Source organism: Pseudophryne corroboree, chromosome 7 (assembly GCF_028390025.1).
Source record: "Pseudophryne corroboree isolate aPseCor3 chromosome 7, aPseCor3.hap2, whole genome shotgun sequence".
Lineage (NCBI taxonomy): Eukaryota > Metazoa > Chordata > Amphibia > Anura > Myobatrachidae > Pseudophryne > Pseudophryne corroboree.
The window spans coordinates 266630086-266651139 of record NC_086450.1 but is presented as its reverse complement, the minus strand read 5'-3'; the positions used below and the strand labels follow the sequence as shown (position 1 = coordinate 266651139).

Sequence of the window (21054 nt, the reverse complement as noted above, 5' to 3'; positions counted from 1 at the left end):
GGTACCCTTGATGAGAAGGACAAAATTTGGACATGGAGGTAATCCTTGATGTCCAGGGACACCATATAGTCCCCTTTTTTCCGGTTCGCTATCACTGCTCTGAGTGACTTTATCTCGATTTGAACCTTTTATGTAAGTGTTCAAAACATTTTAGATTTAGACTATGTGTCACCAAGCCGTCTGGCTTCAGTACCACAATATAGTGTGGAAAAATAATACCCTTTTCCTTGTCGTAGGATGGGTACTTTGATTATCACCTGCTGGATATACAGCTTGTGAATTGTTTCCAATGCTGCCTCCCTGTCGGAGGGAGCCGTTGGTAAAGCAGACTTCAGGAACCTGCGAGGAGAAGATGTCTCGACTCTCCAATCTTTACCCCTGGGATAATACTCGTACGATCTAGGGGTCAACTTGCGAGTGATCCCACTGCGCCCTGAGACTCTTGAGACTACCCCCCCACCTTGAGTCCGCTTGCACGGCCCCAGCGTCATGCTGAGGACTTGGCAGACGCGGTGGAGGGCTTCTTTTCCTGGGAAAGGGCTGCCTGCTGCAGTCTACTTCCCTTACCTCTATGTCTGGGCAGATATGACTGGCCTTTTGCCTGCATGCCCTCATGGGAAAGGAAAGATTGAGGCTGAAAAGACGGTGTCTTTTTTAGCTGAGATGTAACTTGGGGTAAAAAAGGTTGGATTTCCCAGCTGTTGCTGTGGTCCCCAGGTCCGATGGACCGACCCCCAAATAACTCCTTCCCTTTATACAGCAATACTTCCATCTGCCGTATGGGATCTGTATCACCTGACCACTGTCGTGTCCCTGACATCTTCTGGGAGATATGGACAACGCACTTATCTTGATGCCAGAGAGCAAATATCCCTCTGTGCATCTCACATACATATATATAGAATGCATCCTATTAAATGCTGTACATGAATAAAATATTTTTAGTCAGGGAATCCGACCAAGCCAACCCAGCACTGCATCTCCAGGCTGATGGCGATCGCTGGTCGCAGTATAACCACCGTATGTGTGTATATACTTTTTAGGATATTTTTCCAGCTTCCTATCAGCTGGCTCCTTGAGGGCGGCCGTATCTGGAGACGGTAACGCCACTTGATAAGCGTGTGAGCGCCTTATCACCCTAAGGGGTGTTTCCCAACGTACCCTAATTTCTGGCGGGAAAGGGTATAACGCCAATATTTGCTATCGGGGTAACCCTACGCATCATCACACACTTCATTTTATTTTATCTGATTCAGGAAAAACTACAGGTAGTTTTTTCACTCCCACATAATACCCTTTCTTGTGGTACTTGTAGTATCAGAAACACGTAACACCTCCTTCATTGCCCTTAACGTGTGGCCCTAATGAGAAATACGTTTGTTTATTCACCGTCGACACTGTATTCAGTGTCCGTGTCTGTGTCTGTGTCGACCGACTGAGGTAAATGGGCGTTTTTTTTAAAAACCCCTGACGGTGTTTCTGAGACGCCTGGACCGGTCCTAATAGATTGTCGGCCGTCTCATGTCGTCAACCGACCTTGCAGCGTGTTGACATTCTCACGTAATTCTCTAAATAAGCCATCCATTCCGGTGTCGACTCCCTAGAGAGTGACATCACCATTACAGGCAATTTCTCCGCCTCCTCACCAACATCGTCCTCATACATGTCGACACACACGTACCGACACACAGCACACACACCGGGAATGCTCTGACAGAGGACAGGACCCACTAGCCCTTTGGGGAGACAGAGGGAGAGTCTGCCAGCACACACCAAAAACGCTATAATTATATAGGGACAACCTTATATAAGTGTTTCTCCCTTATAGCATCTTTTATATATATACAATATCGCCAAAATCAGTGCCCCCCCTCTCTGTTTTAACCCTGTTTCTGTAGTGCAGTGCAGGGGAGAGCCTGGGAGCCTTCTCTCCAGCTTTTCTGTGAGAGAAAATGGCGCTGTGTGCTGAGGAGATAGGCCCCGCCCCTTTTTCGGCGGGCTCGTCTCCCGCTATTTTTGAAGTTAGGCAGGGGTTAAATATCTCCATATAGCCTCTGTGGGCTATATGTGAGGTATTTTTTGCCTCTAATAAGGTTTTTATTTGCCTCTCAGAGCGCCCCCCCCAGCGCTCTGCACCCTCAGTGACTGTTGTGTGAAGTGTGCTGAGAGGAAAATGGCGCACAGCTGCAGTGCTGTGCGCTACCTTTATGAAGACTCAGGAGTCTTCAGCCGCCGATTTTGGACCTCTTCTCTCTTCAGCGTCTGCAAGGGGGCCGGCGGCGCGGCTCCGGTGACCATCCAGGCTGTACCTGTGATCGTCCCTCTGGAGCTAGTGTCCAGTAGCCAAGCAGCAAATCCACTCTGCACGCAGGTGAGTTCACTACTTCTCCCCTAAGTCCCTCGTTGCAGTGATCCTGTTGCCAGCAGGACTCACTGTAAAGTAAAAAACCTAAGCTAAACTTTCTCTAAGCAGCTCTTTAGGAGAGCCACCTAGATTGCACCCTTCTCGTTCGGGCACAAAATCTAACTGGAGTCTGGAGGAGGGTCATAGGGGGAGGAGCCAGTGCACACCACCTGATCTGGTAAAAGCTTTACTTTTTTGTGCCCTGTCTCCTGCGGAGCCGCTATTCCCCATGGTCCTTTCAGGAACCCCAGCATCCACTTAGGACGATAGAGAAACATTTATTGAGCGAATAGCATTTTCAGGCCTTTTGAAAAAAATTCTTAGTACTCATCGTTAATCACTGAGCAGTATTCATGGAACAAACAGCCATCCCAACGGCCCGTTTCGGTTGTCACACCTTCATCATGGGGTCAGCTACAACATAATGCTCAAACAAGGGTCCTTATAAAGCTATACCATCAGTGTGAATGAAATACACCTGCTCATCCCAATTACCAATAATTCGAAAAACCCTCCCAAAAGTAGGTAGGCGGACCAAAGTGGAACCAAAGAAACAGGACAAAGTTCCCCAAGCCATTAACGCTGGTTCCGTCGTGCCGGAAGTGACGTCACGCAACTGCGATAGTCAACATCCGCCAAAAGCGGAACCCGAGCGTCGGGATAAGTTTCCAAGGCACTAACGATGGTGCCGCTATGCCGGAAGTGATGTCGCGTCATTGCGAAAATCAACATCCGCCAGGCTGTGAACCAGCCTCAGATCTCGGGCAGTGTCACTGCTTCCTGGTTCAAACACAAAGTTCGTCTAATATGAGGGTATACACCAAATCTAAATTAAGTCATACAACACAAAAATTTGACTAAAAATACAAATCATATTAATAATAGTATGGTAGCCTAGATGCCAACATTTCTTACACACAAACAGAATTGATCATATTAAATGGCAACCACTAGCCCTTAATTCAAAAAATCATCAAGAACAATAATGCAAAATAAGTTTGTGTTTGAAAATGCTGACACAGAGGCATACCATCAACACATATACATTTACAAAATAAACATAAATAATAATAGTGTCACTGTCATGAGCAGTCCTAAATACAGAAAAATAGCTTGATCAATCTACTAAATGACAATAATAGACAATCACAGAGTCTCAAAAATTAAAACCTAGCAACTGTATCACATAATATAACTGCAAATATGCCCACTTGGTTTACTGTGTATCTGACAAATACTCCATGGCTTTTAAAGGTACACTGGTGAGTGCTGAACTTTCTGTATATTTTTAAGTAGGTGGCCATGGGGTACCTTGGCGAGCGGTTTGCAGGCTTCCGTGCATTGGCCAATTCACTAACTAAAACCCCATCATTTGTTTATTGATGTTGTGAAAATAAGTGAGCTTGCTTTGGTGAGTGCTGAACTTTCTGTTTGTATATTTTTAAGTAGGTGGCCATGGGCTACGTGCACCCCACCCTATGAGTGGTGAGTGCAGACACTGCACCCCGCTTCTGGGGTGGTGAGTGCTGTGGTTTTATATTTGTTGGTATATTGTAGGATTAATCTTTGGTTAACTCATATTAACTGTGGCCACAAGCTTTGTTCATGCACCCCTACGCAAGCCCAATTATCTTAAACCTGAGTCAGCTGTTCTTTAGTAATTTATCAGCCAGTGTCAGGTGACTAGTGTACCTTTAAAAGCCATGGAGTATTTGGCAGATACACAGTAAACCAAGTGGGCATATTTGCAGTTATATTATGTGATACAGTTGCCAGGTTTTAATTTTTGAGACTCTGTGATAGTGTAGGACCTGCATGAAGATGGGGTACCTTGGCGAGCGGTTTGCAGGCTTCCGTGTGCATTGGCCAATTCACTAACTAAACCCCCATCATTTGTTTATTGATGTTGTGAAAATAAGTGAGCTTGCTTTGGTGAGTGCTGAACTTTCTGTTTGTATATTTTTAAGTAGGTGGCCATGGGCTACATGCACCCCACTCTATGTGTGGTGAGTACAGACACTGCGCCCCGCTTCTGGGGTGGTGAGTGCTGTGGTTTTATATTTGTTGATTTTATATATATATTTATATATATATATATATATATATATATATATATATATGGGACCCTGAAGCACCTAGCCCCTCAGGGTACAGAATATAGTGATATAGAAGAATGGAATCCCACACAACAGCTACAGGCACACTCAGTCACAGGTACAATGCAGAAGTTATTACATATAGACAATAAGACTGCACTGGACTAGTAAATTATATATAACTATGTAAGAGTATAGATATAACAATACACAGTAGATGCTGGATGTATATCACAGAATACTTGTACCAAGTATTCATCTAGCAGTACACTTGTTCTTAACTAACACTGTCTAAAATGACATGTAGAATACTTAAGTATCTGTAAAATCACAGCGCTGATGGGACAGGCGGCTTTACAGAGGAGACAGAGCCCAGCAGTCCCAGAGATCAGCCCAGCTAGTAGTGAAGGTGGTGCTAAAATCTTTGTCAGGGAGTGAGGGAGAGAGAGATGCAGCTCCAGGGCGGGAACACCAGCAGTAGATGGCGCCCGGAGCTGGGGGAGGGGCTACAGGTCAGCGCCTTATCCCCTCTGCTGGACTTCACCACTGGGTACTATGGAGCCTATTGTAAACGGATTTTAGTAAATCCAACCTGTGCTCCCTGCCCTGGTTGATATAGTGATGTCCCTGTGCAGTACAGTGTCCAAGCCAGCGGCGCAGTTCGTCTCTTGGGACCACGACCAGGCCACGATTTACCGGCTGGTCCCACCTGGGAGACCCTCTTAACCTGATGTGCAGCCACGCGATCCAGGAGAGAGTCAGCAGTGTGTGCCTGAAGTCCAGTGTGCCTCCGTTGCAAGTACCCAGGAACGAGGCCGCGGGAGCATGCAGCGCTGCTGGGGAAGGTGATAGAGCCGCAGCACAGAATGTCAGACTGACATACATAGTGCTGCAGCCCTTAAAGTCTTCTAAAAAAAACTCTTTTTCAGGGCTGCCTAGCGCAGCCCCACCTGTTTGTGACCTGCACTGTAGGCACCAACTTACAAACTGAGCTCCAATGCCTGGAGGCGGGGTTATAGAGGAGGCGGTGCAATGCATCCTGGGAACAGTCAAAGCTTTAGCCTGTTGGTGCCTCGGCTCAAGATGCAACTCTACACCCCCTGACCAGGGGCGTTTTAAGAGAGAAGGCAACGCGTGCTCAGCCTCCTCCATTCTGGTCCCCTCCTCTCTGCCCGGAGTGCTGTAGAGTCTGAGCACTAGAGGGCTCAGACTCTACTGCGCATGCAAAGAACTCAGAGAAAATGGTGCGACGGCCATTTTCCCTAAGATTTCTCTACTGCGCAGAACTCCGTGAAAATGGCCGCTTAGCCATTTTCACTGTGTTCTAACAGCGCTGCGGATGCCAGCGCTGGACTTCGGAGGGGTGAGTATTTTAAAAATGGGTGCAGTGTGTGCAGTGGGGGCCCCCTCTGGACTCAGAAGACCGTTTGCACCGCAAACACTGCACCCATTATAGAAACGCCAGTGCCCCCTGATTGTTATTCCCTGTGGAATACCAGTGTATCCCGCTTTAGAATATATATATGCATACATACATACATACATACATACATACATACACTGTATATACACACATGCTGTATACATACATACATACATACATACTTGCTATAAACACTTGCCTCTCCAAGTCTTGAACACATAACATCCACCCAGTCCTCCTCAGGAGGGCATTCTGGAATAAAAAGCCAGTCAGCTCCAGATGCTAATGCAGACACCAATGCTAGATATCTATTAACAGAAGGGAACAAAAAAAAAAAAAAAAAAGTACTTTTAAACGGTCTGTTTCTCAATCTTTAGGTTAGAACAAGCGTGTATTTCACAAAAGCTTAAACATACAGTACACATTCTGATTGCCTGAGTTGTTTCAGGCAAACTCTACAATAAATGTTTTCAAAATATTACAAATCATAGAAGTACAAGACAGTAGTTGCATACTTCGATCACAACTTTCATAAGTCATTCTATGAACTACCTCAGCTCTGGTTAAGTGACAATATGTTCAGAACTGTGCAGGTATTTATTATGTCTAATATATATTTATGACCAGTTGTAATATTGCTATTATTACAATAATTTGGTAGCTACTTCTTTGTAAAATACACACCAACTACATCAAGTTTGTGTTTATTGATGCTAGGATAGGATAGAACATGTGGGCATAAGAACCACATATGAGTAAAAAGGTTTTACAGTGCTACTAAGGGGGCCATACACCTGCTGCAGTCTATTCACAGGATTAAAGTGAAATTTGCGATCGGTTCACAAACCTAACACATGTTCTCTAGTCGGCTTGTAAAGAGATACTACTGATATGTCTATTACTGTGTACATGACAACATGTAACTTATTCAATTTTACATGCTTTGTGACTTTATTAACCATGAATTACACTGTCCTGCTATGCACTATAATGCGCATGCATTGCGTACTAATTTTTTAAGCACTTTCCAATATCAGTGTGAAGCGACACCTCCTGTCGTGTTTTGAACGCATCTGCAGATGTCTGCTGGAGTAGGGAGGTGCATTTTGCTAGGCATGCCAAGGGGAATACTTCTTGCATTGTTTTTTCACAACGCATTTTATGTATGTGGTGGCTAATACTGTATCGGCCCTATAATAACTTATAAAATAAAAGGATATTTATACACATGTACTACCAATTGAAATTACAAGGTATTACCCCCCAAAACATTCCTTAATATAGCAAGAGTGTGTAAAAAATAAGATTTTACTTACCGATAAATCTATTTCTCGGAGTCCGTAGTGGATGCTGGGGTTCCTGAAAGGACCATGGGGAATAGCGGCTCCGCAGGAGACAGGGCACAAAAAGTAAAGCTTTTTCCGATCAGGTGGTGTGCACTGGCTCCTCCCCCTATGACCCTCCTCCAGACTCCAGTTAGGTACTGTGCCCGGACGAGCGTACACAATAAGGGAGGATTTTGAATCCCGGGTAAGACTCATACCAGCCACACCAATCACACCGTACAACTTGTGATCTAAACCCAGTTAACAGTATGATAACAGCGGAGCCTCTGAAAGATGGCTTCCTACAACAATAACCCGAATAAGTTAACAATAACTATGTACAATTTATGCAGATAATCCGCACTTGGGATGGGCGCCCAGCATCCACTACGGACTCCGAGAAATAGATTTATCGGTAAGTAAAATCTTATTTTCTCTATCATCCTAGTGGATGCTGGGGTTCCTGAAAGGACCATGGGGATTATACCAAAGCTCCCAAACGGGCGGGAGAGTGCGGATGACTCTGCAGCACCGAATGAGAGAACTCCAGGTCCTCCTTAGCCAGAGTATCAAATTTGTAAAATTTTACAAACGTGTTCTCCCCTGACCACGTAGCTGCTCGGCAAAGTTGTAATGCCGAGACCCCTCGGGCAGCCGCCCAAGATGAGCCCACCTTCCTTGTGGAGTGGGCCTTTACAGATTTAGGCTGTGGCAGGCCTGCCACAGAATGTGCCAGTTGGATTGTGCTACAGATCCAACGAGCAATCGTCTGCTTAGACGCAGGAGCACCCATCTTGTTGGGTGCATACAATATAAACAACGAGTCAGATTTTCTGACTCCAGCTGTTCTTGCAATATATATTTTTAATGCTCTGACAACGTCCAGTAACTTGGAGTCCTCCAAGTCACTTGTAGCCGCAGGCACTACAATAGGCTGGTTCAGATGAAATGCTGACACCACCTTAGGGAGAAAATGCGGACGAGTCCGCAGTTCTGCCCTGTCCGAATGGAAAATCAGATATGGGCTTTTGTAAGATAAAGCTGCCAATTCTGACACTCTCCTGGCAGAAGCCAGGGCTAGAAGCATGGTCACTTTCCAAGTGAGATATTTCAAATCCACCTTATTTAGTGGTTCAAACCAATGAGATTTTAGAAAATCCAAAACTACATTGAGATCCCACGGTGCCACTGGAGGCACCACAGGAGGCTGTATATGCAGCACTCCCTTCACAAAGGTCTGGACTTCAGGGACTGAAGCCAATTCTTTTTGAAAGAAAATCGACAGGGCCGAAATTTGAACCTTAATAGATCCCAATTTGAGACCCATAGACAATCCTGATTGCAGGAAATGTAGGAATCGACCCAGTTGAAATTCCTCCGTCGGAGCACTCCGATCTTCGCACCACGCAACATATTTTCGCCAAATTCGGTGATAATGTTGCACGGTTACTTCTTTCCTTGCTTTAATCAATGACTTCTTCCGGCATGCCTTTTTCCATTAGGATCCGGCGTTCAACCGCCATGCCGTCAAACGCAGCCGCGGTAAGTCTTGAAACAGACAGGGACCCTGCTGAAGCAAGTCCCTCCTTAGAGGTAGAGGCCACGGATCTTCCGTGATCATCTCTTGAAGTTCCGGGTACCAAGTCCTTCTTGGCCAATCCGGAACCACTAGTATCGTTCTTACGCCTCTTTGCCGTATAATTCTCAATACTTTTGGTATGAGAGGCAGAGGAGGAAACACATACACCGACTGGTACACCCAAGGCGTTACCAGCGCGTCCACAGCTATTGCCTGCGGATCTCTTGACCTGGCGCAATACCTGTCCAGTTTTTTGTTGAGGCGAGACGCCATCATGTCCACCATTGGTCTTTCCCAACGGGTTACCAGCATGTGGAAGACTTCTGGATGAAGTCCCCACTCTCCCGGGTGAAGATCGTGTCTGCTGAGGAAGTCTGCTTCCCAGTTGTCCACTCCCGGGATGAACACTGCTGATAGCGCTATCACATGATTCTCTGCCCAGCGAAGAATCCTTGCAGCTTCTGCCATTGCACTCCTGCTTCTTGTGCCGCCCTGTCTGTTCACATGGGCGACTGCCGTGATGTTGTCCGACTGGATCAACACCGGTTTTCCCTGAAGCAGAGGTTCTGCCTGGCTTAGAGCATTGTATATTGCTCTTAGTTCCAGAATGTTTATGTGAAGAGACGTTTCCAGGCTCGTCCATACTCCCTGGAAGTTTCTTCCTTGTGTGACTGCTCCCCAGCCTCTCAGGCTGGCGTCCGTGGTCACCAGGATCCAATCCTGTATGCCGAATCTGCGGCCCTCCAATAGATGAGGACTCTGCAACCACCACAGAAGAGACACCCTTGTCCTTGGAGACAGGGTTATCCGTAGGTGCATCTGAAGATGCGACCCTGACCATTTGTCCAACAGATCCCTTTGGAAAATTCTTGCGTGGAATCTGCCGAATGGAATTGCTTCGTAAGAAGCTACCATTTTTCCCAGGACTCTTGTGCATTGATGTACAGACACCTTTCCTGGTTTTAGGAGGTTCCTGACAAGCTCGGATAACTCCTTGGCTTTTTCCTCCGGGAGAAAAACCTTTTTCTGAACCGTGTCCAGAATCATCCCTAGGAACAGCAGACGAGTTGTCGGCATTAACTGGGATTTTGGAATATTCAGAATCCACCCGTGCTGTTTTAGCACTTCTTGAGACAGTGCTAATCCCATCTCTAGCTGTTCTCTGGACCTCGCCCTTATTAGGAGATCGTCCAAGTATGGGATAATTAATACGCCTTTTCTTCGAAGAAGAATCATCATCTCGGCCATTACCTTTGTAAAGATCCGAGGTGCCGTGGACAATCCGAACGGCAGCGTCTGAAACTGATAGTGACAGTTTTGTACAACGAACCTGAGGTACCCCTGGTGTGAGGGGTAAATTGGAACGTGGAGATACGCATCCTTGATGTCCAAGGATACCATAAAGTCCCCCTCTTCCAGGTTCGCTATCACTGCTCTGAGTGACTCCATTTTGAACTTGAACTTCTTTATGTACAGGTTCAAGGACTTCAGATTTAGAATAGGCCTTACCGAGCCATCCGGCTTCGGTACCACAAAAAGAGTGGAATAATACCCCTTCCCTTGTTGTAGAAGAGGTACCTTGACTATCACCTGCTGAGAGTACAGCTTGTGAATGGCTTCCAAAACCGTCTCCCTTTCGGAGGGGGACGTTGGTAAAGCAGACTTCAGGAAACGGCGAGGTGGATCCGTCTCTAATTCCAACCTGTACCCTTGAGATATTATCTGCAGGATCCAGGGATCTACCTGCGAGTGAGCCCACTGCGCGCTGTAATTTTTGAGACGACCGCCCACCATCCCCGAGTCCGCTTGAGGAGCCCCAGCGTCATGCTGAGGCTTTTGTAGAAGCCGGGGAGGGCTTCTGTTCCTGGGAAGGAGCTGCGTGTTGCTGTCTCTTCCCTCGACCTTTGCCTCGTGGCAGATATGAATAGCCCTTTGCTCTCTTATTTTTAAAGGAACGAAAGGGCTGCGGTTGAAAAGTCGGTGCCTTTTTCTGTGGGGGAGTGACTTGAGGTAGAAAGGTGGATTTCCCGGCTGTAGCCGTGGCCACCAAATCTGATAGACCGACTCCAAATAACTCCTCCCCTTTATACGGCAAAACTTCCATATGCCGTTTTGAATCCGCATCACCTGACCACTGTCGCGTCCATAAAGCTCTTCTGGCCGAAATGGACATAGCACTTACCCGTGATGCCAGTGTGCAGATATCCCTCTGTGCATCACGCATATAAAGAAATGCATCCTTTATTTGTTCTAACGACAGTAAAATATTGTCCCTGTCCAGGGTATCAATATTTTCAATCAGGGACTCTGACCAAACTACCCCAGCACTGCCCATCCAGGCAGTCGCTACAGCTGGTCGTAGTATAACACCTGCATGTGTGTATATACTTTTTTGGATATTTTCCATCCTCCTATCTGATGGATCTTTAAGTGCGGCCGTCTCAGGAGAGGGTAACGCCACTTGTTTAGATAAGCGTGTTAGCGCCTTGTCCACCCTAGGAGGTGTTTCCCAGCGCTCCCTAACCTCTGGCGGGAAAGGGTATAATGCCAATAATTTCTTTGAAATTATCAGTTTTTTATCAGGGGCAACCCACGCTTCATTACACACGTCATTTAATTCTTCTGATTCAGGAAAAACTATAGGTAGTTTTTTCATACCCCACATAATACCCTGTTTAGTGGTACCTGTAGTATCAGCTAAATGTAACGCCTCCTTCATTGCCAAAATCATATAACGTGTGGCCCTACTGGAAAATACGGTTGATTCGTCACCGTCACCACTGGAGTCATCGCCTGTGTCTGGGTCTGTGTCGACCGACTGAGGCAAAGGGCGTTTCACAGCCCCTGACGGTGTTTGAGTCGCCTGGACAGGCACTAATTGATTGTCCGGCCGCCTCATGTCGTCAAACGACTGCTTTAGCGTGTTGACACTATCCCGTAGTTCCATAAATAAAGGCATCCATTCCGGTGTCGACTCCCTAGGGGGTGACATCCTCATATTTGGCAATTGCTCCGCCTCCACACCAATATCGTCCTCATACATGTCGACACACACGTACCGACACACAGCAGACACACAGGGAATGCTCCTAACGAAGACAGGACCCACTAGCCCTTTGGGGAGACAGAGGGAGAGTTTGCCAGCACACACCAAAAGCGCTATATATATATATCAGGGATAGCCTTATAATAAGTGCTCCCTTATAGCTGCTTTGTTATATCAAATTATCGCCATAAATGTGCCCCCCCCTCTCTGTTTTACCCTGTTTCTGTAGTGCAGTGCAGGGGAGAGACTTGGGAGCCGTCCTGACCAGCGGAACTGTGAGAGGAAATGGCGCCGTGTGCTGAGGAGATAGGCCCCGCCCCTTTTCTGGCGGGCTCGTCTCCCGCTATTTAGAGAAATTAGGCAGGGGTTAAATATCTCCATATAGCCTCTAGGGCTATATGTGAGGTATTTTTAGCCTTTATAGGTAATCATTTTGCCTCCCAGGGCGCCCCCCTCCCAGCGCCCTGCACCCTCAGTGACTGCCGTGTGAAGTGTGCTGAGAGGAAAATGGCGCACAGCTGCAGTGCTGTGCGCTACCTTTTGAAGACTGCAGGAGTCTTCAGCCGCCGATTCTGGACCTCTTCTGTCTTCAGCATCTGCAAGGGGGCCGGCGGCGTGGCTCCGGTGACCATCCAGGCTGTACCCGTGATCGTCCCTCTGGAGCTTGATGTCCAGTAGCCAAGAAGCCAATCCATCCTGCACGCAGGTGAGTTGACTCCTTCTCCCCTCAGTCCCTCGCTGCAGTGATCCTGTTGCCAGCAGGAATCACTGTAAAATAAAAAACCTAGCTAAACTTTTTCTAAGCAGCTCTTTAGGAGAGCCACCTAGATTGCACCCTTCTCGGCCGGGCACAAAAATCTAACTGGAGTCTGGAGGAGGGTCATAGGGGGAGGAGCCAGTGCACACCACCTGATCGGAAAAAGCTTTACTTTTTGTGCCCTGTCTCCTGCGGAGCCGCTATTCCCCATGGTCCTTTCAGGAACCCCAGCATCCACTAGGACGATAGAGAAATATCCATTCAAAATTGAATTTAGTCCAGCGTTTTCTTGGTTACCTAATCTGGTCCATTCCCTTCATGGGCTGGGTACAAAATCCCAGCAGTCTAGATCGGGATTCCGCTGTCGGTATTCTGATTGTCAGGATCCAAACTACATCCAACCATAATAACCTGTGCATGCAATACCAATTTTTGTTCATACAGTACAAATAAAGCCTTAGAGCCGGAGTCATGCGGAAAAACGTCACACTGTATCTTTGAAAATAGCTGTGAATTTCCACCTGTATTGACAGTCAGGTGGATATATGTATTTACACTGCCCCTATAAATCAGTTTGAGAAATCAGCTGCCATCATTATCAGCACAGATTTGCATACAAATCACCCATTTCTGCGAAATGACACTCCTATAGCTGTAAGTGGACATCCAGCTGATTTCCGTGCTACTTTCCATAGCCTCACAGATATAAGTCAATATGCCTTGCTTGGCCTTGTGAGTAGGGAAACCAATTTTGCCTCATTTTTTTAAATCCCGGGATTAGGGATTGAAAAAATCTCAAACCCAGGATTCCTGGGATTGAGTTAATCAATAACAATATGGCCCCGCAGCACAACAGAAAAAAAAAAACAAAAAAAAAAAAAAACTTTCAAGCCCCCAAATAAAATAACTTTCATGCCCCCCCATTCCCCAGCCAGCCCAGCCTCACACTAAGACAAAAAAAATATTTAATTGATTTACCCTCCCCCAGAGTCCACTCCAGTTGAAGAACAGCACTAATATAGAATAATGGTATTTAAGAGGCTCCTTAATTATAAGTAAGCCGCCGTTAGGACAAATACTGTATCATCAAGGGTTCCTTATTTCTTTATGTAATTGCATAGTCTGGAGTGTAAAATGCCCAGGCACGAACAATAATTTTGTGTTCGAGATAGAAAGAATATATATATACAGATATAGGCATGCAGATGTAGAGACTATATGGTGGTATCATTCGCCTGAAAAACTTGAAAGCCTACATGTACTAAATCGGATTCTGTGTCATTGTACTGTTTGTATATGTTTTGCTGTATAGAGTTTAAGTGGGTGCGCTGTTGATAGGGCGGACTGGCGTGTGGCTGTGCAGTGTGACCATTAACATCACGTGCAGCCGCATTCCCTGCCCGGGCCGCATCTGAGCCAAGTGCTCGGTGCTGCCAGGGTGAAAATAAATCTGCACATGCACACTGTAATCCTGGAAATCCTAGCACCAATCTCAGGATTAAAATCCTGGTGTTTTGGGGCCAAAATCCCGAGATCCCACCTATCACGATTCCAGGATTGGCCTCCCGACTTGTGAGTATGTGCAGTGTGAAAAAGAGAAGAAGCGACCACTTGAGTACAACTCATATTTAGTCCCTAAGTCACCAGAAAATATCCTGATCTTGAATGTGGCTTAAGAAATGGCTCAAACAGAGGATTTTTGGTCACTTACTGTTGAATCCTTTTATCTGAAGGTGGCTGGTGAATATTGGACCATTAGATTGCAGGTTGGTTGGAGGAGTTGGCACAAACTATACTGTAGCTTTAAACTCTAAGCTCCTCCCCCTGCAACCCCAGAATTCCAGTACCTCTTTAAAAAAAAATCCGGAAAGGAGTAGCAGGAACCCAATGAAACAGTTATAGCAATCAAACAAACTAGTAGGGAAAACACAGTCAAGAACCAAACCTTGCACAACTGTGCATGAGGGAGAGAACGCAGTGTTCCCCAGCCTACTTCAGAGAATAGGATTCAATGGTGAGTGACCAAACATCCTCTTTTCCCTTTCAGCAAGGCTGGGGAACACTGGACAATAGAACATACAAAAGCCACCTCAGGGGAGGAAACGCACAAGCTGCCTGCCGGAGAACTGTATACCTAAAGTGGATGTCGCCAAAGGCAAGAACCTGAAAACATAACAAACATGTGGGCAGATGGTTTCTGTATGATACACTGGTTAGCAGGATGCCGGCGGTCAGAATACTGACAGTGGCATCCCAACCATCTGAATACTGACAACCCCCAAAAAATAAGAATTTACTTACCGATAATTCTATTTCTCGGAGTCCGTAGTGGATGCTGGGGTTCCTGAAAGGACCATGGGGAATAGCGGCTCCGCAGGAGACAGGGCACAAAAAGTAAAGCTTTAGGATCAGGTGGTGTGCACTGGCTCCTCCCCCTATGACCCTCCTCCAAGCCTCAGTTAGGATACTGTGCCCGGACGAGCGTACACAATAAGGAAGGATTTTGAATCCCGGGTAAGACTCATACCAGCCACACCAATCACACTGTACAACCTGTGATCTGAACCCAGTTAACAGTATGATAACAGCGGAGCCTCTGAAAAGATGGCTCACAACAATAATAACCCGATTTTTGTAACTATGTACAAGTATTGCAGATAATCCGCACTTGGGATGGGCGCCCAGCATCCACTACGGACTCCGAGAAATAGAATTATCGGTAAGTAAATTCTTATTTTCTCTATCGTCCTAGTGGATGCTGGGGTTCCTGAAAGGACCATGGGGATAATACCAAAGCTCCCAAACGGGCGGGAGAGTGCGGATGACTCTGCAGCACCGAATGAGAGAACTCCAGGTCCTCCTTAGCCAGGGTATCAAATTTGTAGGATTTTACCAACGTGTTTGCCCCTGACTAAATAGCCGCTCGGCAAAGTTGTAAAGCCGAGACCCCTCGGGCAGCCGCCCAAGATAAGCCCACCTTCCTTGTGGAATGGGCATTTACATATTTTGGCTGTGGCAGGCCTGCCACAGAATGTGCAAGCTGAATTGTATTACACATCCAACTAGCAATAGTCTGCTTAGAAGCAAGAGCACCCAGTTTGTTGGGTGCATACAGGATAACAGCAAGTCAGTTTTCCTGACTCCAGCCGTCCTGGAACCTATATTTACAGGGCCCTGACAACATCTAGCAACCTGGAGTCCTCCAAGTCCCTAGTAGGCGCAAGGCACCAAAATAAGCTGGTTCAGGTGAAACACTGACACCACCTTAGGGAGAGAACTGGGGACGAGTCCGCAGCTCTGCCCTGTCCAAATGGACAACCAGATATGGGCTTTTTTGAGAGAAAAAAAACCCACCAATTTGACACTCGCCTGGTCCAGGCCAGGGCCAAGAGCATGGTCACTTTTCATGTGAGATGCTTCAAATCCACAGATTTGACTGGTTTTAAACCAATGTGATTTGAGGAATCCCAGAACTACGTTGAGATCCCACAGTGCCACTGGAGGCACAAAAGGGGGTTGTATATGCAATACTCCCTTGACAAACTTCTGGACTTCAGGAACTGAAGCCACTTCTTTCTGGAAGAAAATCGACAGGGCCGAAATTTGAACCTTAATGGACCCCAATTTGAGGCCCATAGACACTCCTGTTTGCAGGAAATGCAGGAATCGACCGAGTTGAAATTTCTTCGTGGGGCCTTTCTGGCCTCACACCACGCAACATATTTTTGCCACATGTGGTGATAATGTTGTGCGGTCACCTCCTTTCTGGCTTTGACCAGGGTAGGAATGACCTCTTCCGGAATGCCTTTTTCCCTTAGGATCCGGCGTTCCACCGCCATGCCGTCAAACGCAGCTGCGGTAAGTCTTGGAACAGACATGGTACTTGCTGAAACAAGTCCCTTCTTAGCGGCAGAGGCCATAAGTCCTCTGTGAGCATCTCTTGAAGTTCCGGGTACCAAGTCCTTCTTGGCCAATCCGGAGCCATGAGTATAGTTCTTACTCCTCTACGTCTTATAAGTCTCAGTACCTTAGGTATGAGAAGCAGAGGATGGAACACATACACCGACTGGTACATCCATGGTGTTACCAGAACGTCCACAGCTATTGCCTGAGGGTCTCTTAACCTGGCGCAATACCTGTCCCGTTTTTTGTTCAGACGGGACGCCATCATGTCCACCTTTGGTATTTCCCAACAGTTTACAATCATGTGGAAAACTTCCCGATGAAGTTTCCACTCTGCCGGGTGGAGGTCGTGCCTGCTGAGGAAGTCTGCTTCCCAGTTTCCATTCCCGGAATGAAAAACTGCTGACAGTGCTATCACATGATTTTCCGCCCAGCGAAAAGTCCTTGCAGTTTTTGCCATTGCCCTCCTGCTTCTTGTGCCGCCCTGTCTATTTACGTGGGCGACTGCCGTGATGTTTTTCCCACTGGATCAATACCGGCTGACCTTGAAGCAGAGGTCTTGCTAAGCTTAGAGTATTATAAATTTACCCTTAGTTCCAGTATATTTATGTGGAGAAAAGTCTCCAGACTTGATCACACTCCCTGGAAATTTTTTCCTTGTGTGACTGCTCCCCAGCCTCTCGGGCTGGCCTCCGTGGTCACCAGCATCCAATCCTGAATGCCGAATCTGCGGCCCTCTAGAAGATGAGCACTCTGTAACCACCACAGGAGAGACACCCTTGTCCTTGGATATAGGGTTATCCGCTGATGCATCTGAAGATGCGATCCGGACCATTTGTCCAGCAGATCCCACTGAAAAATTCTTGCGTGAAATCTGCCGAATGGAATTGCTTCGTAGGAAGTCACTATCTTTACCAGGACCCTTGTGCAATGATGCACTGATTTTAGGAGGTTCCTGACTAGCTCGGATAACTCCCTGGCTTTCTCTTCCGTGAGAAACACCTTTTTCTGGACTGTGTCCAGAATCATCCCTAGGCACAGCAGACTTGTCGTCGGGATCAGCTGCGATTTTGGAATATTTAGAATCCACCCGTGCTGTTGTAGCAGTATCCGAGATAGTGCTACTCCGACCTCCAACTGTTCCCTGGACTTTGCCCTTATCAGGAGATCGTCCAAGTAAGGGATAATTAAGACGCCTTTTCTTCGAAGAAGAATCATCATTTCGGCCATTACCTTGGTAAAGACCCGGGGTGCCGTGGACAATCCAAACGGCAGCGTCTTAAACTGATAGTGACAGTTCTGTACCACGAACCTGAGGTACCCTTAGTGAGAAGGGCAAATTTTGGACATGGAGGTAAGCATCCCTGATGTCTCGGGACACTATATAGTCCCCTTCTTCCTGGTTCGTTATCACTGCTCTGAGTGACTCCATCTTGATTTGAACCTTTGTAAGTGTTCAAATTTTTTTAGATTTAGAATAGGTCTCACCTAGCCTTCTGGCTTCAGTACCACAATATAATGTGGAATAATACCCCTTTTCTTGTTGTAGGAGGGGTAATTTGATTATCACCTGCTGGGAATACAGCTTGTGAATTGTTTCCCATACTGCCTCCTTGTCGGAGGGAGACCTTGGTAAACCAGACTTCAGGAGCCTGCGAAGGGGAAACGTCTCGACATTCCAATCTGTACCCCTGGGATACTACATGTAGGATCCAGGGGTCCTGTACGGTCCCAGCGTCATGCTGAGAGCTTGGCAGAAGCGGTGGAACGCTTCTGTTCCTGGGAATGGGCTGCCTGCTGCAGTCTTCTTCCCTTTCCTCTATCCCTGGGCAGATATGACTCTTATAGGGACGAAAGGACTGAGGCTGAAAAGACGGTGTCTTTTTCTGCAGAGATGTGACTTAGGGTAAAAACGGTGGATTTTCCAGCAGTTGCCGTGGCCACCAGGTCCGATGGACCGACCCCAAATAACTCCTCTTCCTTTATACGGCAATACACCTTTGTGCCGTTTGGAATCTGCATCACCTGACCACTGTCGTGTCCATAAACATCTTCTGGCAGATATGGACATCGCACTTACTCTTGATGCCAGAGTGCAAATATCCCTCTGTGCATCTCGCATATATAGAAAATGCATCCTTTAAATGCTCTATAGTCAATAAAATACTGTCCCTGTCAAGGGTATCAATATTTTTAGTCAGGGAATCCGACCAAGCCACCCCAGCTCTGCACATCCAGGCTGAGGCGATCGCTGGTCGCAGTATAACACCAGTATGTGTGTATATACTTTTTATGATATTTTACAGCCTCCTGTCAGCTGGCTCCTTGAGGACGGCCCTATCTATAGACGGTACCGCCACTTGTTTTGATAAGCGTGTGAGCGCCTTATCCACCCTAAGGGGTGTTTCCCAACGCGCCCTAACTTCTGGTGGGAAAGGGTATACCGCCCATAATTTTCTATCGGGGGGAACCCACGCATCATCACACACTTCATTTAATTTATCTGATTCAGGAAAAACTACGGTAGTTTTTTCACATCCCACATAATACCCTCTTTTGTGGTACTTGTAGTATCAGAAATATGTAACACCTCCTTCATTGCCCTTAACGTGTGGCCCTAATAAGGAATACGTTTGTTTATTCAGTGTCCGTGTCTGTGTCGACCGACTAAAGTAAACGGGCGTTTTAAAACCCCTGACGGTGTTTCTGAGACGTCTGGACCGGTACTAATTGTTTGTCGGCCGTCTCATGTCGTCAACCGACCTTGCAGCGTGTTGACATTATCACGTAATTCCCTAAATAAGCCATCCATTCCGGTGTCGACTCCCTAGAGAGTGACATCACCATTACAGGCAATTGCTCCGCCTCCTCACCAACATCGTCCTCATACATGTCGACACACACGTACCGACACACAGCACACACACAGGGAATGCTCTGATAGAGGACAGGACCCACTAGCCCTTTGGAGAGACAGAGGGAGAGTTTGCCAGCACACACCAAAAACGCTATAATTATATAGGGACAACCTTATATAAGTGTTTTCCCTTATAGCATCTTTTATATATTTCTAACGCCAAATTAGTGCCCCCCCTCTCTGTTTTAACCCTGTTTCTGTAGTGCAGTGCAGGGGAGAGCCTGGGAGCCTTCCCTCCAGCCTTTCTGTGAGGGAAAATGGCGCTGTGTGCTGAGGAGATAGGCCCCGCCCCTTTTTCGGCGGGCTCGTCTCCCGCTCTTTAATGGATTCTGGCAGGGGTTAAATATCTCCATATAGCCCCCGGAGGCTATATGTGAGGTATTTTTAGCCAAAAAAGGTTTTCATTTGCCTCCCAGGGCGCCCCCCTCCCAGCGCCCTGCACCCTCAGTGACTGCCGTGTGAAGTGTGCTGAGAGGAAATGGCGCACAGCTGCAGTGCTGTGCGCTACCTTAAGAAGACTGAGGAGTCTTCTGCCGCCGATTCTGGACCTTTTCTCGTTTCAGCATCTGCAAGGGGGCCGGCGGCGAGGCTCCGGTGACCATCCAGGCTGTACCTGTGATCGTCCCTCTGGAGCTAATGTCCAGTAGCCAAAGAAGCCAATCCATCCTGCACGCAGGTGAGTTCACTTCTTCTCCCCTAAGTCCCTCGTTGCAGTGATCCTGTTGCCAGCAGGACTCGCTGTAAAATAAAAAACCTAAGCTAAACTTTTCTAAGCAGCTCTTTAGGAGAGCCACCTAGATTGCACCCTTCTCGGCCGGGCACAAAAATCTAACTGAGGCTTGGAGGAGGGTCATAGGGGGAGGAGCCAGTGCACACCACCTGATCCTAAAGCTTTACTTTTTGTGCCCCGTCTCCTGCGGAGCCGCTATTCCCCATGGTCCTTTCAGGAACCCCAGCATCCACTAGGACGATAGAGAAAGTACCCTAACCTTCCTCTGCCCCCTACCCTAAACCTCCCTTGTGGGTGCCTAACACTAACCTCCACAGTGGTGCCTAACCCGTACTTCCCTGCTGCCTAAACCTAACCCTCTCCGCTCGGTGTCTATCCCTAACGTCCCCTTGTAAGTGCCTAACCCCCCCTTCCCAGTACCTAACCACCCCCTTCCCCTCCCTGCAACCTAAGCCTAACTCCCCTTCTAATGTTTAAACCTAACCTCCCACAGGGGGTGGGAGGTTAAGTTTAGTCAGTTGAAGGTGTGTTAGGGTGCAGGGACGGGAAGTTGGTGGTTAGGTACTGGGGAGGGGACAGGACTATAGCACGTCCCACTAAGAGAGTATTCAGGATTCCTGGCGTTGGTATTTTGACACCGGGATATCAATATCCATCAGGATTTTGATGCTGGCATTATGCCGCCGGTCGGGATTCAAGCATCGGTATTTCGGCCGCCGGGATCCCGTCCGGCGGCACTGTAACTACATCCCAGACAGAGGACCAGAGAGCTACCCGACAGACTTGTTTCACCAAAGCTTTGTGTTGTGCTTCCCAGGAGATCGCCACTGCCCCTACACAGACACCATGTATGGTGTTGGTCGCCAGGGCCTTA

The 21054-nt window shown here is 47.3% G+C and overlaps 1 protein-coding gene across 1 annotated transcript in view; it reads right to left on the bottom strand.

Annotated features, from left to right (window-relative positions):
* PFKL (phosphofructokinase, liver type) overlaps positions 1 to 21054 on the bottom strand; it is an 800878-nt gene that overhangs the window by 515729 nt on the left and 264095 nt on the right. Inside the window, exon 7 of the mRNA XM_063934129.1 lies at positions 6123 to 6231. Within this exon, the coding sequence (XP_063790199.1) occupies positions 6123 to 6231 (109 nt within the window). The remainder of the gene's footprint in view (positions 1 to 6122; positions 6232 to 21054) is intronic.